This window comes from Hydra viridissima, unplaced genomic scaffold, assembly GCF_058129835.1.
Source record: "Hydra viridissima isolate aposymbiotic clone 2 unplaced genomic scaffold, HvirCarnegie_v1 scaffold_2, whole genome shotgun sequence".
NCBI lineage: Eukaryota > Metazoa > Cnidaria > Hydrozoa > Anthoathecata > Hydridae > Hydra > Hydra viridissima.
In genome coordinates this window covers 14,617,787-14,645,000 of record NW_028324301.1, presented here as the reverse complement: position 1 = coordinate 14,645,000, position 27,214 = coordinate 14,617,787, and the positions used below count along the sequence as shown (strand labels likewise).

General features: G+C 29.2%; 1 protein-coding gene, 1 long non-coding RNA gene and 3 pseudogenes across 4 annotated transcripts in view; 1 reads left to right on the top strand and 4 right to left on the bottom strand.

The window, feature by feature from the left end:
- LOC145191763 (brefeldin A-inhibited guanine nucleotide-exchange protein 1-like) overlaps window positions 1-8,807 on the bottom strand; it is a 23,712-nt gene extending 14,905 nt beyond the window's left edge. Inside the window, exons 1-7 of the mRNA XM_090077303.1 lie at window positions 8,466-8,807; window positions 7,787-7,820; window positions 6,931-7,045; window positions 4,301-4,447; window positions 3,561-3,740; window positions 2,180-2,495; window positions 103-412 (exon numbers count right to left, since the gene is read on the bottom strand). Of these exons, the coding sequence (XP_089933429.1) occupies window positions 103-412; window positions 2,180-2,495; window positions 3,561-3,740; window positions 4,301-4,447; window positions 6,931-7,045; window positions 7,787-7,820; window positions 8,466-8,589 (1,226 nt within the window). The 5' untranslated portion in view covers window positions 8,590-8,807. The remainder of the gene's footprint in view (window positions 1-102; window positions 413-2,179; window positions 2,496-3,560; window positions 3,741-4,300; window positions 4,448-6,930; window positions 7,046-7,786; window positions 7,821-8,465) is intronic.
- Window positions 8,808-10,645: 1,838 nt separating this feature from the next.
- Window positions 10,646-13,113, top strand: LOC149892146 (uncharacterized; annotated as a pseudogene). Its single transcript, XR_016450111.1, has 3 exons — window positions 10,646-11,240; window positions 11,404-11,652; window positions 11,739-13,113. The product of XR_016450111.1 is annotated as an uncharacterized LOC149892146 (transcript).
- Window positions 13,114-17,531: 4,418 nt separating this feature from the next.
- LOC149892144 (uncharacterized) lies at window positions 17,532-20,434 on the bottom strand. Of its 2 annotated transcripts, none has more exons than XR_016449820.1 (3): window positions 20,292-20,434; window positions 19,983-20,126; window positions 17,532-17,650 (listed from the first exon to the last, which is right to left on the bottom strand). It is a non-coding gene; the product is annotated as an uncharacterized LOC149892144 (long non-coding RNA). The 2 variants fall into 2 exon arrangements; XR_016449821.1 differs by having other exon boundaries at window positions 19,983-20,066.
- LOC149892145 (uncharacterized) lies at window positions 17,657-19,976 on the bottom strand (annotated as a pseudogene).
- Window positions 20,435-20,752: 318 nt separating the features above from the next.
- Window positions 20,753-23,610, bottom strand: LOC149892143 (uncharacterized; annotated as a pseudogene).
- Between the last annotated feature and the right edge of the window lie 3,604 nt (window positions 23,611-27,214).

Sequence of the window (27,214 nt, the reverse complement as noted above, 5' to 3'; positions counted from 1 at the left end):
ATTCAAATATATAGATATAAAATTTTTAACAAGTTAGTAGAGATAAATAACTAGATTTTAACTTTTTAAAATTTTTTTTCAAGAAAAATTTAAAAAACCTACCTAGGATCCAATGGTGTTTCAGGTAGCTGTTTCATGGAAAGTTTACACAGTGATCGAAACACAAGAAAAGTATCTCTCTGAAGAATATGAGGAAAAAGAGAGGATGGTTGAGCTGACTGTACATTTGAAGAATTATTTAATAGCAATTCAGCTTCTGGTGTATTATTTTCAGTTGTTGAACCTAAATTTTCTGACTTTTTTAATAAAAGAACATCCTGGGAGACATCTATGTTATTGGCTTGACAGTTAGTAAATGATGGTTGATCCAAACTTGTATTTTTGTCTACTTCTGCATTATATAATATTTCACCTGGCATTTCATTAGAAAAAAAAAGAATCATAGCTATATATGGTATTGGCACAGAATAAAGGGACAGTGGGAAATTTTTTTTACTTATAAGCTTTTTAACTGAGTAATAAATTGTGTTAATTGCTATAAAGTAAGAGCAGTAACAAAAATTGTGCAAAACTTGATAAGAAATTTGAAAAATTCATTTTTTTTCTTCTGACATATAGCTCCTAGAAAAGAAATTGTAGATAAGTTTGAGAGTTTTGAAGAAGTATTTTCTAAGACTTTAAAAACTCACACTGTGAACTCACCATTCTTGAGTCATAATTGTAAAAACAAAGATTTTTAATCCATCAAATATCAGGGCTCATTAGAATATCAAAATCATGTGCTCATCACACATTTAGCAGTTTAAAGGCACAGAAAAAGTCTGATCATCAGTACTCAGGAAGAACCACCAAATGTTAGTGCAAGAGATAAGCCCAGTTTGTTGTCATTTTAAAAAAGTCATCAAAAGTAATCACATACCATTGCAAAAAAGTAGAAGCTTTCAAATGATGCTAAAGCAGATCTACAAATTACTTAGCAATACTTTTAAAGCATCAACAGAGGAAGATAACAATCCAAAACCCATGCTTGAATGTTAGACAGAAGTGCGTGTTGTATATATAATTTGGTTTGTATTGGTTTTGTAGAACAATCATGCATGAAATTTGTACATGTATGAACGCATAATATAAAGTATAAAATGTGTATTGCTATTTTTTGTAAGTGAGAAATTAAAATGTTTACATGTCTTATATTTTAGTGAAAACAACAAATCAATGTGTAAACATAAAAAACTACACACATATAACAAGTGATATAACAATATGGACATAAAATTCTGTAAATTTGTCAAATTTGGGATAGTTTGAAATGATAAAAAATTATTTAGTCACAAAATATACTAAAACTAAACTAAAAGCTAAACCAAAAATTATAATATCAATTCCAGTATGGGCTGTTTTAAGTAAAGAAGCTGGTCATATGGGTGTGTATGAATTACACAACATTACTACACTGACATTCTTAAAACCAACCAATCAAATGACTTCCTACAAGAACCAGATCTTCCTTCCATTTTTTTAACAAGATAATGGACCTTTTCAAATGCCAAAAAGTCTCAAAAGTTTATTCCTAGATCAAAACATTGAACTTTTAAGTTGGCCTTCCAATAGTCCTGACTGAAATTGTATTGAGAGTGTTTTGTCATAGTCAAACAAAGGAGCAGAAGATGTTCTATATCAAGCACTTAGAGCACAAGATTTTGTAAAGATTTTTCAGGAACCTTACTGAACATATTTGTGAATTCAATTCTTTGGAGGTATCTATAAAACTTTAAAAAATAAAGGCAGCATTCCAAAATATTGAGTATTTGTCAATTATTAGTTTGATTATGATTGTTCATAACTTTATAGCAATTTTTTTTTTTTACAAAATGTGTTTGCATTTTTTTATACTTTATTTGTTTAATTTGAATTTAAACAATAAATAAATGTTCAATTAGTTTTTTTAAAAAAATTTTAACTCAAAATTTCCTACTATCCTTTGGATTTGTGGCAATATTGTATACACTTTAATAACAAAATACTTTATGCAAAATGAAATTACTTACTATAATAACTCCTTTAATTACTTACTACTTACTTATTATATTTAATTAATTATTACAATAACTGCTTAAAACTGTTAGACTTTTAATATAACTTAAATGCGATTCTTAAGAAATAGCAATTTTTAGCTTACCAACATAATTATTTGACAGAGATTCATTGCATAATTCTTTCAAACTCTTTGGGGTTATAGGAAGCTTTTTTTCATTTAGAACTTCATCTGGATTTTCACCATCATCCTGAGATTTATCCATAGTCTGCAAAGAGTTTTCTTTACCTTCTTTTTCTGGTGGAGTTTCTAGTGATTTAACTTCTTCGAGAAGTATACTATTGATTTCTTCTTGTTCTTGAATAAAATCACCTACAGATGATTCATCTAAATTTTCTGATGTTTTCTTGTCAACAGAGATTTCCAAACCTGAATAAACTGACATATTCTGGCTTAAACTCTAAGAAGGAAAAAAAAAGCATTAAACTTTTTTGCATTCTTATAAATTTCCAATTAATATAAACGAAGCAATCACATGTGAAACCAATGTGCTATTAGAGACATAAATCTTAAAAGTAACTTCATACCAGGTTTTGCAACTGAAATCTCACACTATGTAGCACAAATAATTATCATACTTAATGCTAAATAATTACTTAAGACTAAGAACTGGATCTTTTAAACAGCATTATGTATTTTAATAAATGGTCTGTAAAATAGTTTGTCACACAAGTTAGTACACATGAATATACAACTAACAGGTAAATTAAAGAAAAACTGCTATTTAAACAAGCCGCCTATGTCATCTTATTTTAGTTGCCTTAGACTTCTCAAAATTTACTGTTGCCTGCTTGGTGTCCATTCTTGATTGGGATCAATTTTGCTTAAATAACAGGGACTTTAACTGCTACTGGTTATTATGTTTGATAATTTATAAAGCCTATAAATCCAATAACTACAATTCAAGTTGTTCCTACAATTCCTACAATTCAAGTTATTACATACTTATGGATGATATCAAATATTTAAAACTTTACCATTTAAGATAATAGTAAAAACATGATTTATTGTAATTACATCAATTGATAAGAGAGGGAAAATAATAGGATGTTTAGAGTCTCAACTCCATTATTTTAATATATTGTTTAACAATTCTTAATAAATTTGAAAAATCATGAAATTAATGCATTTTGATGACGATTTAATGCATTTTGATGACGATTTAATGCAATTTTTAAATCATACACTATCAAAATCCTAAATGATTACAAACCCACTACTCAATGACCGTGAAAAGCATGTATATATTTATCTAAATAACAATGTAAAATCTTTTATTCCCAACTTAAATAGTGGCATCTATAACCATCTGAAACATATATTTCCACATAAAATATATTGATAATCAAGATTGCTACTTGCGTATAACAATAAAAGCACCAAATAGATGACTTCATTATTTAGACTTTTGGAACAATGATGGTTTAAAAGCCTTTTAGTTGAAAAAAATAAGTAAATGAATTACCCCTTGCAATTCCATTCTTTGAAATATCACACTTATCATTTGTGTAAGAGTAGCTTTTGCTGTAGTTTGATTAATAAGATTTTTACTGGCCAGATAAATGTTGTAGCATGTTCTAACAGACAGCAACAAAGTTCCTTCATGGACTTCGCATGATGTGGAAGTAACTGCAGTAAGAAGAGCCTTTAAAAGATAAATGAATTGCTCTGATTTTTAATCAATAATGAGTAAATGCATTAATTGCATTTATAAGGATAATAACTAAAGCAAAACTCATAATACTTACAACTAAAAGATCATAACTGAAAAAATGAGATCAAAATTTAACGTAATTTGTTCATTTCTTAATTCTTTACTTTTTTTTTTTTTTTTTTAAAAAAAAATTAAACATTTTTTTAGAAAAAAAAACTTCAATTTCATGATAAAATACTTTAATTATAGAAAAGAGCACATGTTAGCATTTCATTAAAAAAAAGACTTTAAAAAAGTATATAAAAAAACTTTTGTAAGATGCATTTGAAATTTGTCTCATTTTTAAGTTGTGACCTACTAGTAAATGTTTTTATTCAACTAAATTCTGATTTTACAACAAAAACATTTATATACATAATATTTTGTATTACAATATTGTTATCTACAGTACATATAACTTGTAGTAATAAAAGTTAGCCAAATTTTATGTTGGCAATTAACTGAATACTACTATTTTATTTATGAACACAGAAAACATTAAAACAACTTACCTTGATTATTTGCAACTGTATTCCCTCGTCAGTTGAAGTTCCATTAAAACATCCACAAATTATTTCTATTATTTGATCAATTAACATTTTTTCAGATTGTCTGCTTTCAGGAACATTCCCTTGTATATGACCATAAGCTATCATTTTCTAAAAAAGGAAAAACTATGAAAATACTTATAATAGTAATAATAAAAATTTGACAAAAAAAAAAATGAAAAAAAAAATTGACAAAAAAAAAAATCAATTCTAATAAAAACTAAAGTTCTCTACTAGGCAGAAAATGTTGCAGTGGTTGATTTTTTCTGCTTCTCTACATACAGATAAGGATGCATCACTAAATTTTTTTTTTCACAATTGAGCTGTCTGGTATTATAAACTGTTCAATTGGTTAAATTAAGCAATTAAAAGTAAACATTTAGAGGTTCTGTAGACCCAGACAATTTCCCCTTTGTTTGTGTTTAGCATTTTAAATACTTTTAGCATAACTTGCTTCATAAATAGCCAAGTGAACTTTTTTCAAATGTCACTACTTGAGACTTGAGTAAAGGAATAATGAGCGCTGAAAACTTGACAAGATATTGCTCCTTTAGTTGAGCATTAATTTTAAGAGTAGCATTAAAAGGTATATTATATTAAGCAGTTAATTTGCATGTGTTGGATATTGTAGAGAGAAATATGAAAGATGGGGGCTGAATTTTGTGTCACCCAAGGACAGGCAACATTCTAAATACAGCTCGCCAGTGTTGCTCTAGGCTTGTCTTCCATGTTCATCTATCTTTGTAATCAAAGCTTCTACACATCCTGCAAGCAATAATGTGTCACTTTCTAAGAGGAAAGAATACAGTTGCCAGTCTACAAAGTTATTTAGCTTAGGTCCTGCAATCTGTAGTGATGATGCAATAATTACTGGTGTTTAGTTGCCCACCTGTTTCCAAGTTTTGAGGTGCATTATGTACTATTGCAATGCAGCAATCATAAGGCAACCAAACATGATTCATTGGTGCACTATCTAGGGATACAACAGCATTAAAAATTAGCAAAAAATACATCATCAGCAAAGTCAACCAACGAATGATTGAACAATTTTACTTCCATAATGTTGTTATTTTGTTGTATAATTTAAAGGATTGAATTTTTGTAATGACAATATTACATTTTCTTTTTTTTTTACATGAAAATGTAATATTGTCATTACAAAGCATTAATTTAATGTTTACAAATTCTATTCACTTTAGACAACCCAAATGATTACTAATGTTACTTAATGCAGTTTAATAAAAAAATCAAAACTTTTTTTTTTTAGTAATTTTATGATAAATATCTTTTACATCATTATTTACTATAAATTTATCTTAAATTTAATAAATATATATGATCATTTACATATGTATCTGATCATTTGTATATGTATACAATCATTTATCATATGATCATGATTTTATTGATATTAGAAGGATAACCTTCTGAAAAAGTTTAGAAAACAATCAACTTGCTGATTGATAATCAAACTCAAACAAATGCATGACCATTTGATTGAAAAATTATGAGTATCATTAGGTACCTTAGAAATTATTTATGGAAATAATTTTTTTCTTCCAGTGTATTTCTGCAAGTGGGGACTATTACTATCATCTAACTTCTAAGTGTTCTCAACCTAGCATGGTATCACTTGCAATGGGACAACAGTTTAAATTGCCAACAGTATAAACTGCCAAAAGTATAAATTGGAAAATTTTTAACAAACAGTATAAATTGGACAATTAGTAACAAACAGTATAAATTGGACAATTACTGTTTGGTTAGGAGTTTCAAACTGAAAGCAAAATTTAAATTTTTCTGCCTTTTTATTATATTTATATAATATATTGAAAAAAAACTTGTGCTGTCCTGTTTACTCTGTTTCACTAATATTCTATTGTACATTAGGGTTAGGTTGTCCTTAAAAGAATCCCTAAATAAATTTTTGCTTGGAATTGAGTTATTTGACAAGATTGATCTATTTTTTATTTCATCGTATTTGCTTCACTTTTTGTAATTTCAATAAACAATCAAAAACTCTGAAACTACTTACAGCAATTTTGAATGTATTTTTAATTGCCTAGTTTCATTTAATCAGTAATAAAATATCCAATTTTCTATACTAAAACTTTGATAAGCTTCATCATGTGGCACTTAAGGCAGAAATCATTCCCCACAAAAACATAAGAAAGTAATTAGATATTGTTATTTAATGTAATTTTAGCTGAAAGTTTTAACATTATTTTCTATTACAGATCTATGTTATAATTGCTCTATCTGCTTACATTATTCTAGCATCATCACTAACTGTGTTTAGTTTATAGTTTCTTTTTGAGGAAAACTCCTTTAAGAAAAAAATCTAACTTACTTCCTAATTAAAAAAAAAAGCTTTATGGAAAAATCGGAGGATTTTATGAGAGAAACAACTTGATAACTTAAAATTCTGAGTAAATTTTCTAAAACTCAACTTCAATGTTATAAAAAAAACATTTGTTGCCAAAATAATCCAGCTAAGTTAGCAGGACATGCTTTTAAACTTATCTTATACAGAATTTAAACATGAAACAAATATCATTAATCATTTAAAACATTCTTCTTTACCATATGCCTACCTGTAAACAATCTAAGGCACTACAAACAATTCTGGGAGTCTTTGACTGACATGCAAGTTCAAATGGAAGAAAATACTTTTCTGTAGCAATAATACCCAAGCGATTTTGATCTTCACTATTGAAATAATTGAAAAAATAACACTCAAGTCAAGGTTGATTTGGTTTTTAAAATATGCTATAAAAATAACAATGACAGATTTTATTATTATTATTTGTATTAAAAGTAAAAGCAACAATAATAGTTTATTATTATTATTATTATTATTATTATTATTACTATTATTATTATTATTATTATTATTATTATTATTATTATTATTATTATTATTATTATTATTATTATTATTATCATTATTATCATTATCACTATCATTATCATTATTATCATCATTATTATTATTATTATTATTATCATTATTATTATTATTATTATTATTATTATTATTATTATTATTATTATTATTATTATTATTATTATTATTATTATTATTATTATTATTATTATTATTATTATTATTATTATTATTATTATTATCATTATTATTATTATCATTATCATTATCATTATTATTATTATTATTATTATTATTATTATTATTATTATTATTATTATTATTATTATTATTATTATTATTATTATTATTATTATTATTATTATTATTATTATTATTATTATTATTATTATTATTATTATTATTATTATTATTATTATTATTATGATCATCATCATCATGATCATGATCATCAGCAGCAGCATCATCATCATTGTCATCGTCATCATCATTATTATTTGATACTTTTATAAATTCTATTCCATGATAGGTGGAGGTGTCATCTGACACTGATAGCTACATACCTTTCACCCTGAGTTGATGCTTTTTCAATTTCATCTAGAAAAGTAAAAATACTCTATTTAAAATATATATATATATATATATATATATATACTAACATTATTGCAAGTATTTATATCACTATAGCAGATTAGGTTGCTTAATCTTTCTCTTCAGACCATTTTCTCTAGTAAAATATTTTAAGGGTTTGTTTTTTCTAATTTTGCAGAAGTAAAATAGAAATACCAAATTTTAAAGTATTTGTAAGACACACTCAAAGTAGCTAAACAATATATCTCGTAAATTCAAAGGAATAATTGAAATAACAGAAGATTATATATATATATATATATATATATATATATATATATATATATATATATATATATATATATATATATATATATATATATATTTATACATATATATATACATTCTTCTGTTATTTTAAGTATTTCTTGAATTTAGAACATCCCTGACAACTTTAGTTGTAACAATTATCTAACAGTTATCTGTATAGTTATACACAATGTAAAAATGCTGAAAATTCATGAAATATAGTTAGACCTTTTGTTTAGACAGCAAACGGCAATACAAAAATTAGCTGCTACATTTTATTAAATCTTTTATCTTATTTTTTAACTTCATAAATTAATACTTTTAAAATCAAGGATTTGAATATATAGTTAAAGTATGTCCGACCTAGAGCAGCTTCACAAGCTTTCTTTAATTGTAAGTGATTGGACTTTTTTAGTTCTTTTTCAGCAAGTATTTTCTCCAAAGCTCTTTTCAGAAACATATGTTTTGTCTTTACATTCTGCATCATTGAAGATTATGATCAAGTACGAAAGTATCTTTTAAAGCAGCTTAGATCAACAATATTGAAATAGGTGTTAAGCAAATACTGTGAATTGATATTGTTTTGTATTTTCATTTTCAAATGACATCCATTTTGAAAAACCAAATTCTGATTTGCTGAGGCAGCACAATTTGCTTGTCTCCGTTTAAGCAAGGACCTATTAATAGATGGACGTTCAACGCATTGTTTCATAAAAAAGATATGCGTGTTACGGTATTGTTTAGATAACAAAAGCGAAACAATAGGTGATAATTACGAAACCGGGGAGAAAAGGGAAAAAATGGCTAGTTAAAGGTAATAGATGATTGACTTTTGTCACTCTTTAACCTGGATTCCATTACAGGCAGTTAGTATGGTAGATGGTACTAAAATCACAACAGACTTCTGAACATATTAATGAACAATCTTTATGTCCAATAATTTTAAAGTTTTCAACTGTATTGCCTTCTTTTGTTTCAATTATTCCAACATCCTCATTTAATGGGCGCTACTGCAGTTTCTCCCCCCCCCCCTTTTTTTTATTTTTGATTATGATAGAGAATTTTATGCTGATTCAGAAAAATATAAAAACATGGACCTGAAAATCAACGGAAAGTGCTCTATTTCGAAGTCAAAGTTGAAAAAAATCCCACTAAAAACCCTAATATTCGCCATTTTTTTTCAAAACGCTTTTATTTTTAACGAAAGTTAATTACCGTTACATTGCGCAATAAACAGACCTGGTTTCCATCAGCCTTCGCATTACTATTTTCAAGTGTTATAACGAAAGTGTAATAAACGAAATGAAATTAATGGAAGATTTCAAATAAAAGTTGAACGTAGAGTGTGGGAATGTAGGCAAACTGATGAATAATTATTATTATATTGTACGCTGGTTTTTTTATTAAAAAAAACGGTTTAAAGATGACATTTTCTAAATTTTACATGTGATAAAACAACTATGAACTAAGTTTCAAAAGTTCTTCTTTTAGGAAACAAAACTGCTGAATTCTTTTTTAAAATTCATTACAAAAGTACATTACTTGCAATATAGTTTATTCTCTAATAAATCAAAAAACGGCTATTTTCATTGCCACGAAAATTGCGCGAGATAAACATACTTTAACGACTTTTTTTAATGTAAAAACCATGCTATAAATGTATTGCTTTTGTCAGCTAAAAAATCATTAACTTAATATTCTCAAAATGGCGAATATTAGGGTTTTTAGTGGGATTTTTTTCAACTTTGACTTCGAAATAGAGCACTTTCCGTTGATTTTCAGGTCCATGTTTTTATATTTTTCTGAATCAGCATAAAATTCTCTATCATAATCAAAAATAAAAAAAGGGGGGGGGGGGGAGAAACTGCAGTAGCGCCCATTTGATGTGCTTCGTAAATTTTTATAATCAGAAAATTTATTTCTGATTAGAAAAAAAGATAGTGGACGTCATTATTACAGGTAGACGGGCCCCAAAAACCACATGATTTTTTCTTTTGTCTTATCTTTTGTACAAAACAAATAATTGAACTTTATTTTGCTTTCTTATATGCTTTTACATGGTAAAAGTTCTTCCCAGGGGTTTAGAAGTATTTTGGTATTTTTATCTTACTTTCTTTTTTTTCAGTAAAGTTTCGCTATATTTTAGAAGGGGACCTCAAAAACCGCATGGCATAAATTGTTTATAACTTTTTTGAAATTAGTTGCAACTTTCCCATTTTTTGGAATAGCTTGTTATATTAAAATCCTCTTCATATAGTATTTTGATTGCAAACTTATATTTTAGGGAAGTACCTAAGGCGCTACAAAAACCACATGCTTGGGACCCCAAAAACCACATTGATTATTTTATTTGTAACAAAAATAAAAGTGATATTACAAAAATTCATTATTAAAGTAGATTTGTAGTAGTTATAACTATCTTTTTGATGATAATGAATTTATATAGAGTTTTTATTTTACGCTCCTGCTTAGAGGATAGTTTTAGTTCAGTTTACAGTATGTGAATTTGCAATATTATTTTATTTGTAAGCAAATAAATAAACATGAGTAACAGCAACAAAAAATTCAAAACTCGCTTGCAAATGAAGTCACTAAATCCAAGTTCTAATGCTGAAGCACTTATTAAAAGAAAAGCTATATTAGAAAAAAACAAACAACTTGAAGCTGCTGTTCAATGGTGTGAAGAAAATAATGTAAGAGGACATGCTGCAATTAAAACAAGACAATTTCCACTTATTAAAGATCGTGAAACAATAAACTGTAGACTTGATGGAAAAATAGTTAATGGTCTTGAAAGGCAGTACTGTGCAATTCTCTTGGAGGAAGAAGAGATGTCAATTGTTTCATACATTAAGAATAAAAATCGGGCAATGCAAGGCATAAACAAAACAGAACTAACAAAACTTGTCCTTGATGTTCTGAAAGTTAGACAATACACAAATAAAAGACTGAAAGGTGGCAGAAAATTCATAGCATTATCAGCAAATGCAAAAAATGCTTTGACAAAAAACAAGTATTTATGTTTCTTATATATATTTTTAAAAGGTAGTAATAGTCAACATGCTAAGATATTAAGAGATTGCTTGTAGTTCCAGGAGTTGAAGCTTTGTAAGAGAAGCTTTTTTAGTTATACATAAAGTAATAAAAAGGTGAAGCTCTGGGTTAAAATTTAACCCAGAGCTTCACCTTTTTATTAGTTTATGTATTGCTACTGTACTATACATTCATGAAAAATAGTTCTATCAAAACTGAGTTCTATAAAAATAGTTCTATCAAAGTTAATTTTCATGGTTGCCTTTAGACACTCTTGCAAAAGAATTGATTGAGGCTGGCATTATGACTGAAGCATCACAAAATGGGACAGGAGTTTGGTCTGGAAACATTGATACATGCAGAATATTTAATCACGACGAAACACCACAGTTCATCAATTTTGGTGTTGATGGTACTCCTGCTGGTCTTGTTTTTGCTGCAAAAGGGGAAACATGTTGTAAAATGATCAGAGAGAACCATGAATGCGTCACCATACATCCTTTAGTATCATTTTCAGGTAGTTATTGCCTTATCACTTTTTTGATAAATAATTATAATAAAGATTGAATAGATGATATGTATCATCTTTCTTTGTAATTGTAGGAGACCTTTGTGTCTGTCAAGTACTCTTTGGTACTGTTGGAATAACTAATTAAATGGCTCCAAAGGAAGCTGTGGCAAATATTCCGCATCTTCTAATAACAACTTGCAATCATGGTGTATCTGATCACAATTCGTTATTAGATATGTACAAAGAGTTTGATGAATATCTTACTGAAAAAAAAGTGGCACGACCAGTAGTTTTGCTTTCTGATGGGCATTGTTCACGCTTTAATTTTGATGTCTTAAAGTTTTTACAATCAAAAAACATACGTATGTTCTTAACTCCACCAGATACCACTGGTGTGACACAGCTTTTAGACCAACTCAACAAAAACCTTCATTATAAGTATTGTGGTATGAAAGAAAACATTTTTAATGATTTCAATTTACTAAATAAAGAAGCTTTTATGATGATTTTAGGACGTATTTGGAACAACTGGGCCCCAAGGCAATCTATAATTAAAGCTGCAAGACGTGTAGGAGTAACTTCCACATCCTTAAACGTCAATGACATGCAACAGGACAAGTTTGCACGAGCTGCTTTATGTATTGACTTTCCAAAAAGTGTTACACCCAGTACAACAACTCCTGAAAGATATACTATTAAATCTCCTGATAAAAGAAAAAATTCAGCTCAGTATTGGAAAGAAAAATATGAGCATTCCAAGAGCTAATTCAAGAGCTAAGCGAAAAAAGCATTCAACTTGAAGAAATTCCTGGCTTACTGACAGTACAGAAAGTTAAGCCAAAAGTTTCCAAACTTACTATGAGGGTTACGCAGGTTCACAGATCAATGAAAGAAAAAAAATGTGTTGGACTTAAAGGTAATTCAAGATAAAAAAAATCAAGAAATAAAAGATAAGGAAGAAAAAAGATGGAACAAAGAAAAACAAAAAGAAGCATTTTTATGGTGTAAAAATGAATGCAACTGTGGAGAAGGTGTGTGTCATGCCATAAAGCTACAGCAATGCTCTTCTTGCCACAATGTACAAAAATCTGTCTGTGGAAAGTTATCTTGTAAAGTGGATGGAAAGAAACCAATCATGTTTTTAGCTGCTGCAGTAACCAACAACTCACTCAAGCGTAAGGCTATTGAGCATGAAAGTGATGAAGATACTAGCAGTTAGTAGGATACAACAAGAAAGTGACCTTACAGTGATAAGGAGATAATTCCATTATTCTTAGTCAATTAGTTGATCAATTTATTAAAGAGTCAATAGTTTCGAAGATGTATAAAAACAGTTTTAAATTGTCTTAAAGACTAATAGAGCAACATTTCAACTTTTTTTATACAAATAACTAGTAAAAAAGTAATTTTCGTTGATTGTTAATAGAAAAATAAATGTTAATAGAAAAAAGCAAATCTCCATTTTAATATTGAGTTTTTGATCCATGTATATATATTTTTTGGTAAGGGATCCCAAAACCACACAGAAACACTACTTTGGTTGAGGTAAAACATTTTAGCAACTGTCTTTTTCTTTACAAAAAACTTAAATCTTTACAAAAAACACTACTTCGCAAACTTAATTGAAAATTTCAAGTAATTATGGACTATAATGTCAAAATATTTACAGATGTTAATGCATGAAATGTTGGAGAATATGATATTAGCAGATTGAAGATTTAGTAGATCTGGAAGAGATTTGTTAATATTATTGGATAATGGCACTTCACGATTTAAAACAAATAGTCTCCACATGCCATTTGATTGGCGATAACTATTGATTTGAACTATTACAAAATAATTTTTGTTATTTTCATTGTAACAGTAAAAACCATGTTTTGATGGAAATGCTTTTAACTGTTGATGAACTTATCACACATACTTTTTTGTTTCTTCCAACTCTTGTGAGTGTGTTACATACATAACAGGTTTCTGTGTGTTCAGAAAAAGTGAAGAATTTATCATTCCTCTCAGCTTCAAAGCCTTTTTTGATTTTAAATCTAACCTGCATAAGACCATGTAACATGATTTGCTTAAATATTTAGGATGAACTTTTTGATTGTCTGAGGTTATATACAGCTTGTAAAAACTAAGAGTTGCTTGTTTAAAATAACAACAGGTTTTAACTGATAGTGACTATCCTGTTTTATTTTGCAGCCACATTTTCCACATAAATGTTTTAAATATTCTTCTTGAAGACTCATTATTTATCCAGTAATGAGATAATAGATAGGAATACAAGATTACTTCTTTTGATATATCTAGAAAAGGTTAAAAATAAGGTTGTACATCACTTGTTGAAGGCTCAAGAATATGCAACGAAAAGAATGGTCTTATTATTTTTATTATCATGCTCTTACTATTAGTAACAACAATAATAATAAAAATAATAAGATCATTATAAGTTAAAGTACCTTTAGATGACTGACTGTTTAAAATTGCTTTATCAAAAATGCTCATTAAAAGTACATACTTAATATTTCTTTCCAACTTCTGAAATCAATAGCTTTTTATGAACTTTAAGATGCTTTTAGTTATAATACCTTTAGACAAAATGCGATTTAGGTATCGAAAATAAGAAAGTTTATAACTACGACGTTCGCGAAAAAAAAAAACACAAATTCAAGAGAAAAAAAAAGCGAGGCAAATAAGTTCGACATTTCCCACAATAATAAGAAATACTCTCTGATTTGAGCCCTAAAGTGGGAAGCATAATCTGAGAGTAGGGTGAAAAGAACACTGAAAATCTCTTATTCGACCTTTAAACTATATCAAAGCAATTTTAATTTAACAAGGAAAATTTGTTTCACTTTACTCTATCTATTCTAGTAAACCATACATAGCCTTTTTGCGAAAGCCTAATTTTAGACGTCAAAGTTTAAACACATTTAAATTTTTAACAAGCAAAGTTCATAACTCAAATCAACCTTTTTCAGATTTGTGAACTATTCTGGATTTATTATTTTGTTTTTTATAACCATAAGCTTCAGTAAATGCATAATTATGATGGGTTTACTGAAAGAGGTTTTTTTGAAACAAATTTGACGGGTAGAAGTCGGAATATCTGTATCATGAATTTAGAAAATTGACGGTAACACGCATAGTTTTTGGCTAATTGGCGGCACCTTTGATCTATAACAATGCGTTGAACGTCCATCTATTAATACGTCCTTGGTTTAAATAACCCGTTTTAAATTACTGTACATTCCTTCGAACGGTTGAATCTTCGCGAATAGCAAACGTTCCCTCCCGAAAAAAATAAAGTAAATTTTTTACAACTAAAGAGTCGTCTGGTGGAGGTGGGAAGGAAGAAAAAAAAAACATATTCAGATATTGTCTTGAACTTATGCAGAGTTTGTGAACACATGCAGAGTCCTGAGTTGCTTTTAAAAGTTCATTTCATGAAAAATATCACTTTCCATGTTCTTGTTGGTGCAATTACTAATTTTAATGATTTAAAACAATAAATACAAATTGTCAATACAAATTTTAATAACCTGGTTTACTGCATTTGATAATTTTTGAGAACTTAGAACTTCATTGCTATGAAGAAATTCATATTGAGTGTAAATTTTATCATACGCAGGCAAGAGGTTGCAGGCTGATTAAGAAAACTCTGTCTGTTTAGCTTGTCCATGATTAAATAGATTTCGTTGTTGACTGTATACATTTTTTTTTTAACTGACATTGTAACCTTTTGTGTCACTGATGCTCCATCCCAAGTAGCAGCGCTCCTATGGGCCAGTGCCGGCTACGCCAGTTCTGGCGATCCATTTATGGGCCATTAAAGTTCTATAAATGGCATGCCGGAGCCGATATGAGCCATTGTTGTACCGTGAAAGATTTACCAGAGCTGGTTAGCCATTGCAGGCTCTGGCGTTTCAACGGGCCACCACTGGCAAATGCTAAAAGGTCCTATGCAAGCCCATAGATCCACCAGAGCCGAATTGGTGACGGGCCAAAAACAGTAAATCGCTATTATCATAACGTTCCTCTTCATCAGTTTTATATATTGCATGTACATATCACTCAAATGTGAAAACAAAGTTTTAGATTATTAGTTTATTTTAATCAAATTATTAAAGCCTGCCATTTAAATGTTCCTCATAAATGGAATAGAGAAAATACCATTAAGTTAAATCACTCTTTTCGATTTGTAAATTTAAAACAAAATGAATATAAATTGCTTCATCAAAATAAAACCAAATTCAAAAAACAAATTCTATTTATAAATCTTATAAAGAAACTTCATACTATGAAGCTTCAAGTGATAAGTATGAAGTTAAGGAGGCAGCCCAACGTACTTTACAAAATCATTTTCATATCCAATTATGAAAAATACAGATACTGTGTTTTGACGTTGTACAGCTGAGCTCTGGCGTGCCATCTGTGTAAATATATCGGCCCGTTATTGGCTAACCAGGACTGGCATGCCGCAAACGGACCACATGGCAGTTGCTATCTGGCAAACCTCTGCTGAATCTTTCACGGTACAACAATGGCTCATATCGGCTCCGGCATGCCATTTATAGAACTTTAATGGCCCGTAAATGGATCGCCAGAACTGGCGTAGCCGGCACTGGCCCGTACGAGCGCTGTTAAGGTGAGTTTCCACTCCTCCGTTTTAGCTCCGGGAAAGGGAAAGGGATGGGAAATATTATTCACGCGAGCATGCGCAATGATTCATTTTCAAACTAAATTACAAACTGCGCATGCTCACGTGATTAATTTTCCCATTCCTTTCCCTTTCCCGTAGCTAAAACGGATGAGTGGAAACTCGCCTTTACTTGGGATTCTGTAAAAACTCAACTTGTGTTATTCTACATTCTTTAAAATCTCACATTAGAATACTGCATAAAATCCTCTTTTAAGAGAGCATATCCGCTCATATAATTTTAATGCATTACGACGCATTACAAGGGTTAAACCATGGCCTACTTTATACACAACCGGTGTCGTACAAATTTATTTCCCCCATAAATTTATTTCCGTGGCGCAAGTTTCAGTTGCTAAGGAAATAAAATTATGCGGCTTGCGCATAAAGTTGTTTACAGATATAAATTTATTTCCGTAGCGGAAAAAAATATGCAAAAAAAAAAAAGAAAAAAATACATTTTTTTATAATTTATTTGCAAGGCAAAGAAGGTAATTTTATAGCAGAATTTTTAAACTCAAAAGTAAACTAGTCACTCAAATCTTTAAGGAGATCTAGAGGGGGAGCGCAAAATACCTGAGCCCATAGATTTTTGGGGTTGATTTTGTTTAATCTTTTACTGGTATTTTAATTTTTTCTATATTTTCTTAAATTTATTATACCAATATTGCCTAAAGCGGCCCGATTGGAATTACTTAGTCTGAGCGTCTGAATACTTTTAACCGTGCCTTTGAAATATTCTCATAATATTAACTTTACCAGCTGTGAGCAACCTTTAACACGGATTATTAGTAAATAATTCAATAAACATTTAACTTATCTGAAATGTATTATCAAATGACCAGATCGACAAAAAGGCTAGTATTACAATCTAGCCAGCACGGGAACGTACAAAAAACGTATAATTAACGTTTAGGACGCGTTCTAAACCCATGCAAGTAAAGACGCTCAACGATGTCCTCTTTGGGTAGTTAAGTTCCATATGCGTATAAAGTTGATCCTGATATCCCAGCTGACATTTGGTCCGGAAAAGACGTCTTTGAACGTTCAAAAGACGTTCAGAATTTCTTTTAAACGTTCAAAAGATGTTTGTTATGCTTTGAGCGTTGAATTTTGTAATCACAAATATTCTTGAGCTTTTTGTGACTTTAACGTTCAAAAAACATAAGTGACGTAAGTGAATACACAATTATAATACAAGAGCTTTTTTCCAAAAAATTTAAACTAACAAAACATATTTTACATTACAAAATCTACAAAACTGACAGTATGGATTTCATTTTCACGGCCACTGCTGCCTTTTCTATCCGCCTAAAAAAGTAGAACTAAAAGTATTAAACAAGCGTGTCATTAAAATCTTCTAGGTCTGATTCATGAAATATGAATCAAGTAATTCACTTCGTTCACTTACCATAAATATAAATCAAAGTTCATATATTAACTTTGAAAAACGAAAAAATTGTCTTGTTCTTATACGTGTTACAGGATATTCACCCTATCAAACATATTTCTTGACTCTCATTGTCATCGAATATGCAGCAGGTAACTGAAAAAGTTTTAGTACAAAAGGTAAATTGGAATTTATCACTTATACTTTTTTTCCCATATTTAATAATATTTTTAACAGAATTGTGGCTATGAAAAAAGTCTTTTTCATGATGATTGTGACTGCCAAATCCGATCAAGACGGATCTTTTGTATTTACCATACAACATTGACATCAATAGATAGAAAATGTAGATTCTTCAAACAAGTTTAATCTTGTCTTCTGAAGGCATAAATATCCACAGAAGCAAAAGTCTAACTTTCAGCATGCTCTGATAAAACCTTGCAATAATAAACAAGATAAAATATATCTGGTATGCCCTAGGGTAAAAATAAATCAAAACAACTTAATTCCTGATGCATAACACAATTTACCATTAAAACATTAATATAAGTCGATCCCTTAATGTTTGCTTTGACAAATCCTCACAAGAAACATGAAAATAATTTTTACAGCTATTAAACTGCATAACTTTTTAATCTATACTAAACTTATAATCTATCATTAGACAATCTACATGACAATCTACATATTATCAGACAATCCACATTAACAAACATTAAAAATTGCAGAACTACTTTCACATTTATGAACTGTCTTTTCCAAATATGATCTTGGAAATGATGTAAAATACTTTGCTTTAAAGCAATTGTGCAAATGCTGGCGCATCACAGATTGATTGTACAAAATGGATGAAACATTTTGTCCCATACAAATATCTACTGCAAATGCAATTGCAAACAAACCACAGTCAATTCCCCCAATTTGTTACTGACATAGTTGGTATAGATACATAACTGTATTTTTAGAAGGCGATATAATTGAAACAATTTGGTTTTGTACATGCAAAGTTGGCATTTGTTTCTTTATTGAGTCATAAATTTTAATAACTCACTACAACCATGCGTGCTAACCAATAGCCAGTGAAGGGGTCCGTCATGCAAAATTTGTAGCATCTCCTGTGACTGTTTGCTGAACATTAGATTAGTTCCTAATAAAGTGTCTTGCATACCTTGAATAGTAGGAAATTGATTTCTTAATATTGCTTGAGTAGCATTAATTTCAATATCTGTTAACATGTTTTGATTCAGAATACTTTCAAACACAGATACACCAACTGTAATGCTATTTTTAGATGAATAAGAATGAATATGATCAATGTTTTTAACATCTGACTGATTCTGTAATGACATTGTTTGACTAGATCTAGTCTTTTGGACTACATTTGTTTCTGGGTAACTACTAAATGACAAATCTAAATGAGTTGCTTCTTGATGTTGAATATTAGTTTCTATGTCTTGACTTGGATAATAAGGTTTAAGCTGAGAAACGTTTACTTTTGTCTTTAAAATTTCATCCTTAAGGTTTTTTAAAGTGCATTGACCTTTTACATTTAAAACAGTAAGAATATATGGTCCCAACCACTCCTTAGATAAAGGCTCACCTTTGCAACCATGCTTTCTTGCATTTAACCTCATCACTTGATCATTAGCTATAAATGTAAACAACTTTACACCTTTTTTTGAAACTTTTTTCATGTGTTGCTTGCACTACTTTTCTTGAGCAACGTTTATATTTTCTCTAACTTTTTTCTCTACAGCTTCACAATCATTATCTAGCTTTTCTACTGCAAAATCAGATATTTTTTCAGAAAAACTACTAGTTAAACTATCATCAGTTTCATTCTGAACATTTATGACTTTAATACCTGGAGGATGTCTTAAATACATAAGATAAAATGGAGTCATCTTTGCATGATATGTTCAGTCCATAAGCAACTGGGTAGGTTTGATAGTCTTTATAATTCTAACTCATTTTAGAGAAAATGAATTAAAATTATAAAGACTATCAAACCTATCCCAGTCATTCATCTCATTATTAGTATACATGCTTAAAGCACGCTTAAAAGTTTGATTTGTACGTTCATCTTGACCATTCCTTTGAGGATGGTATGCTAATGTCACAGAATGTTTAACACCTATTTATTGAAAAATTTTTATGGTTAAGCTATATAACAAGAAAATTAAAAATAATTATAAAAAAAAAGTTAACTACCACAAAGAAGATAAAAGTTTTAGAAAACCTTTTAGCATTTACCTCATTTACAAATTCTCTTCCTTGATCAGTGATTTCTTTTTTTTGGTGGACCATACATATGAAAAGTGTTAACCAAAGCAGTAGCTAAAGCAACAGCAGATTTTTCAGGCAATTCCCTAGCAACAATCCATTTTGTAAATAAATCTGTTAGTGTAAAAAATATTTATTGCCGTTTAATGCTTTTTTAAATTAAATGGAAAGTTCTTAAATATTAAGTTATAAGTACTGACTTGCCTATTCCTGTGAAATGCTTTTTAGCTAATCTTAGTCCTCGTTTTTCACAGTTCAAAACAGTGTTTGCATACTTACCCTCTATTATGTATTGCCTGATCTCTTCAAGACGTAACTCTTGAGTTTTAGCATTGATCTTACGTATTGCTTAAGAATAAATGTAAAAATATATATCAGAATATGCCAATTTATTTATTTATAAAAATTTACTGTAAAGCTTTACTCACTTTTAATTAATATCGGAATAAAATTGTTGTTTTCTATTCTCCTTAAATAAATCCCTTTACAAAAAGTTTTCCTTCAATTTATACTATACAAAGAACCTCAAATATGCTCATAAAATAAACCACTTAAACCATGGCCATCTATAATAACAGGCCTTGACATCACGCAAAAGGCCGCAAAAACTGAAGGCCGATTAAAAATTTTGTTACTTAAATTGATACACGTTTTATGAAGAGCAAATTAATGTTAGAGTGGTTGTTTTCTCATATAAGTTTCTAACAAAAATAAAATTATTAGAGAAAAAATAACAGCAGTTCAAAAATCGATATATTTTACGGTATTTCACGTTGCCAGAATAATAACAATGTTATAATTAACACAATTTGAAGACTAAAAACATAAACAAAAATAAAACCCGTTGGTAATTATTTTCTTTAAATACAATTCTGTAATTAACAAAAAGTATGGATAACTAAAAATTAAAATATAACGATGAAGATGATCAACAAAAAATCTTTTTTTATGTGTGTGTGTGTGTGTGTGTGTGTGTGTGTGTGTGTGTGTGTGTGTGTGTGTGTGTGTGTGTGTGTGTGTGTGTGTGTGTGTGTGTATGTGTGTACATAAATAAGCTTTAAAAAATAAAAGATAAAAAGTGTAACAAAAAAATTTAAAAAATTTAAAACTAAAAATTCACAAAAGTTATGATAACTTCAGTATTTTCATCCTTGACTCTCTGTTACTACTAGGAGTGGTGATAAGTGCATGATTCTTTAGCAAAATATTGGAATATACTCTGCATTGCTTTTTTGTTATTTTAAGTCCATACTTAGCTGCTATAAACTGAAACTGAGTAATACAAAATGTCCTGCATAAAGGCCCAGTGGCACCTTGAAAAAAAAGAAAGCAAAATAATGACCATTGGACAAGAGTATCAGTAGGGATTTGAAGTCCACCCCTGTTTAGACTATTCAGATAATTTCCATATTTGTGATAATAATTAGTTGTATTAATGTTGACTGATTAACTGAGCTTTCAAGATCATGCATATTATCCAGCAATTCTTTTTCATCAGTAGAAGTATCTCTGCAACATATGTCACAAGAATGACCATCAATGCCATCTACAACAATATCTAGTTTTAAAGACAATTTGGTATGTTGAATATGTATTTTTTCAATTACAGATTTAGCATTTACAAAATAGGTACCTCCTGATCCCTGTCGAAGCTTAGAAAAAGCTTTTTCTATTGGATCTGTTGAAAACCAGCCTAACAAAACATATTTGGCTCCATTACTTAACAACGTTTTCACTAAATCAATTAAGCCATAGCATGTATGTGCAATTGCTATACTGGTACCTTGTGAAAGCTGTTTGACTCGTTTACCAGAAGGCTTCATAAAATTTGACAGTTCAGCAGTTTCGTGTAGTATTTGTAACTGTGGATCATCAACTGAGTGGATTTCACCACACAATTCATTTCTAAAGCGAATGCTAGCACCAGGTACTTTGACATTGACAACACTCCAAAAAGAAATAACTTTTTCTATAAATATGGCAGTACCTTCAAAAGCTTTATTTTCAATGTCTGGGTGTGTTCTAAAACCAGCAACTGTTTCTTCACAAAAAACACACAAACACAACTTTACAGACTGTCTCTCTATTGGTTTTGGATAAACTGATTTAGCTGTAAGTCTAGAAAGTTTAAAAAGACTATTGCACTCAGCTTTATATAACATTTCTAAATCACTCCACTTAACCAAGAAAAGTGCTCCATTATGCAAAAATTGAAGCTGACCAGTCTTTTCTGTTAACCAATTGTTTCGTATAGATTTTAAAAGATGCACATAATCGAATAATAAAAAAGTACCTGATGTTGATAACCATGTTTTACTTTCAACTGTTTTAAATGTTTTAAAAAATCGCTGATTTATTCGGTTACCATCAATTATTATTGCTAATGCCCTACCATTATCGATATTATTTATTATATCAACAATTGGTTGACATTGTGCAAATTGAAATTCAGCTGAAAGAGTTGCAACAGGTTGAGCTCTACATATAAATTCTGGACCTCCAAAAAGACATTTTATCATAAATGATAAAATTGTTGTAGCCAACTTTTCAGGGTGATTTACTGCATGACCAAACAAAGTACCTCTTTGATAAAGAAGTGAAGCTTTAACATACACTTCATCAATTAAAAGAATGCAAGTTCTTTTCATTGGATCTGTATTCATAAGAATACTGTTTATGAAGTTTAAGTCATCCATTGAGCTAATTTTTGAGGTCAGCCGTGTTAGAGTTCGAATACTTGGCAACTTGTCATACAAACGGTCATACAAACTTCGTCGCATTGCAAAATATTCATATGCCCTACATATAATATCTGGGGTATATAAAATTTCACCTACATTAACCTTTCTCATGGCATTAAGGTGCTCAAATACAATATTAGACTGGTGAGAACTTTCTTTAGACTTTAAAAATCTAATTGCTTCAAATAAAGCAGATTTTGTTTTTATTAATGTTAACCTGTTTGTAGTTAAAGATGAAATATTACAAGTGGTGCCATTGTGATAAGCGACAAATGAAAAATCATCAAAAATTCCCATAAGAAATAAAGGAACACCAAATTTTTGACTGTATGTGTAAACTTTTTTCATTGAGCTGAAAAACAATACAATCATTGCTATTAATGAACATAGATTGAATATCATCGAATACAAGTGTATCATCTTTTAGAAAGACATTTAACTCATCTGGTAAAACATTTCGAAATCGGCTTGCTGCCATGGTTTTTCGTGCTTTGTTTGGTGGTGTTGGTAAACAACTTGATGGTATTTTTTTTAAAGATAGATGGTGAGTTTAACGGTCGTTTTTTTCCATATTTAGTTACAAAAGGTGCATCATCTGGCCAATGCAGTCGACATACTGCTGTGTAGTCAGTGACAATAAAATTTGCTCTTGGGATTGCATCACTCCATCTTTTCCTTTCCTCTGGATCCTTTGGAAGCTTATAAATCGAGATTTTCGTTTCAGTTGAGTGATAGTTCGACTTGCAGAGCGGTACACAACATTTTAAAGGCATTTTTTAAACTGGTAATATAACTTATTAATTCGACAATATTAATACAACCTTATAAACTGTGAGTTATAACAGTATACAGTTAGCTGTTACGTCCTAAAGTTGCTTTATATAACTTATTAACCAATAGAATTTCATAAGTTACTTAAAAAAGGCGCAATGCAGGCTTCGTTTAAAGTAAAAAATCAAAATGTAAAAGGAGTATTATAAATCGGCCTTCAGTCAAACCACTTTTTGGCGTGATGTCAAGGCCTGTTATTATAGAAGGCCATGGCTTAAACTATATTTACAACATATCAAAGAAACTACTACGTCAATCAAATCCGCCGTAAAATTCTTCACGCAATTCAATTACAAAAATTTATGGGTGTTGTTGTAAAGTTTACACGGGTGTTCTTTAGTTTTCGGGCGGAAATAAATTTTTTCGAGAAAAAAAATCTTTCGTAAAAACGCAATTTTTTAAGTAAATTATTTTTACGTAAAAAAATTCGAAAACTCGAAGAATTTATCGCTGTTTGTATTTTTTTCGGCCATTGCTATAAAGCATAAAACATATACGTCACTAAAATTCACGAACTTTTTTTATCCGTAATATATAGTAGTAATATAATAGTAGTTTTTATTGTAATTTTTACTTAGTAGGCCTACTTAATAAATTTTATTAGTCATTAAGCATGCTGTGCTGTCTATTCTATTTTTTGAATATTTTTACATTCTAGTATTTGGTGTTTAAAAAAACTGTGTAAAATTTAAGTAGAAACATGGATTTAATTTTTTCGGATGAAGACTTAGATTTCGAAGTTGCAGAAAATGAGCTTCGCCACCGATTTTGATGTTTTTTTTAATGATTTTTTATCGAACAAAATCAGAAATTATACTAAATAGGCGCAGAAATTATATTTTTGTTTTGTTTTTTAATATCATTTTAGTTTAATGGTCGCTTTTTTAACGAAGATGTTTCTGACAACGTTTTTCGAGAGCAGTATCGAGTCCCAAGAGCTTTATTAGATTTTTAGAAACTAGGCTTAAAGATGGTTTGCAACATTATACTAAGCGAAATAAAAGCATTTCAGTACGTTTCCAGATAATGGTATTTCTTCATTTTATTGGCACAAATGTTTTTTACATGTTCTCAGAGACTGTCATGGAATCTCTATCAACACAATTTATCGTATTATACAGTGTTGGAGAAGCTATTTTCAATGTTAGTGTATTAAGTTAATAAAACTATTGGAAGTATATATATATATATATATATATATATATATATATATATATATATATATATATATATATATATATATATATATATATATATATATATATATATATATATATATATATATATAAAAGTGATATATACTATACATTACATCATTTAATCATTGTTAATTTTTTATACTGTAATATATATCTGCTGTTGCTACTGCTTTTGAATATAATGATTAAATTGCCATTATTATTACCCTTGTTATATATCATTAGCATTATTAGTAGTTTACTTTACATTAGTTTATAACTATTTGGAATTTTAAATTCATGCATGCATTGTTAACGAAGCACAACAAGGAACTGAACAATCGATTAAATGCAGATTTTAAGTAATTAGTTTATTATGAAGTTACCAAAATCCTTTTCAGTTTTATCTATAAAATATCTACATAAAAACACAAACAAAGAATGTTCAATGATTTTGAAGCGCTAACGTTGTTCCAACAATAGCCGCTAAAAATCACGAAGAAAATATCTTCAATTGAGATCAAAAATCTATCTGAAGTTTTTTTTCGAAAAAACGCATTTTTTATCTGAAAATGCGATTCCCTGGTTCGTTTATAGTATTGGATTTAATAGCGAAGTTTTTATCTTAAAAACGGAATTTTTTGAATGTTTATAGCAATGGACTTTTTTTTTCTTCACTTTTTACGGTAAAAACTTCGTGTTTTACGGAAAAACTTCGTTTTTTATGTTTATAGCATTGGCCCCAGGTCTGGCAAATCAGGCCCGGTGTTGAGAAAAAAAAGTTAGGTGTTAAAAAAGTTAACAAATAGTTCGTTACAGAGAGCCTATATACTCAGAGAGCGGACATACGTGTGATCGTACGCTAGTTTGGCAAAAGCATGGCCGTCGTTTTCCGTATGTCCGCTCTCTGAGTATATAGGCTCTCTAGTTCGTTAGGGAATGAATTAGACTTTAAAAAAGTTGCATTGTTTCATTAGGGTGTGTAAAATATTAAAAATAAGTTTATACTTTACATTAAAAATGGCTGTCCATGTTTACTCAGTTGATAAAATTATTTTATACTTTATATTAAAAATGGCTGTCCATGTTTACTCATTTGTTGAATTCATAAGCTTTACTACTGATATATGGACCAGTAGTTCAAATGAAAGCTTCATGAGCCTGACAGGTCACTGTTTAGACAATACATTTAATCAGAAAACTGTTGTACTTAGAGTAGCTCCATTTCTTGAGAGGCATACAGCAGCAAATATTGCTGAATTGATTGAATATATTATGACTGAATTTAAAATATCACCTTCAAAAATTCATTTAACAGCTAGAGGTGGTGCAAATATTGTTAAGGCTATTAAAGATAGCCCATATGATAGTATGCCTTGATTTTCAAACAGTGGTCAAGAATGTCATTGCAAACTGTCATTCAATTGTTTGGCATTTCAGCCATTCTCCCCAAGCCTGCCATAAACTTGAAGCTCTTCAAGAAGCTAACAATGTTCCTAAGCACAAACTTATTCAAAATGTTCCAACAAGGTGGAATAGTACCTATCATATGTTAAAACGAATTTATGAACAAAGGAAACCTCTATCCATATATGCACTTGAAAATGGTAAGCTTCCTTCATTAAATGCAAACAAATGGATGATTATTGGACAGTTTTGTGTTTTGCTAAAAGATTTTCACAAAACAACAGTTTGCTTGAGTGAAAGAAATTCTATAGTCTCAGATATTATACCACAGATATAGTTTTTGAAACATTTCATTAATAAAGCTTTAATTGATGACAACTAATTTAACTAATTCAATGGAGAATAGATTCAAACAATATACTGATAACTATAACATCATCTTGTCAACATTTCTTGATCCTACACTGTTAAAAATTTCCGTTAAAAAACGGGAAAATATTCTGTTACTTGCACGGAAAGTATCCGTATATCCATGTATGGGTAATTCCGTGTCAAAACAACAACAAAATTTCAAAAAAATAACCCACTATCTCTAAATGACTTAATTCTTTCAACAAAGATACTTAACTAGGCTAAAAAGAATTCCACAAAGTTGTTTTAAACAAATCGGAATATTTTAAAAGTTATGCTCGTTTAAAATTCAAAACTTTGTAACATTTTTACTTATCATGCGCCCCTAGCAACGTCCTTAGTAACAAGAAAATGTCAATACATACGTTGTTACCTTAACTATATTATTTCATAATTTGAAATTTTCCACATATTATTAGATGCTAAACCATAAAATTATACTAAGAAATAATAATTTTTCATATTTATTAATAAATCAAAAAGAGTAAACTGGCATTTTTAATAAAATTTAAAAGTAAACAGGCTTACTATAAGAGGAATTACAGAAAAGGTTATGATCTATATATTTCCAAACTTCATATTCTTAAAGTATATATAAATACCTAAAAAAAAAAAAAAAAATTGAGTTGTTTTT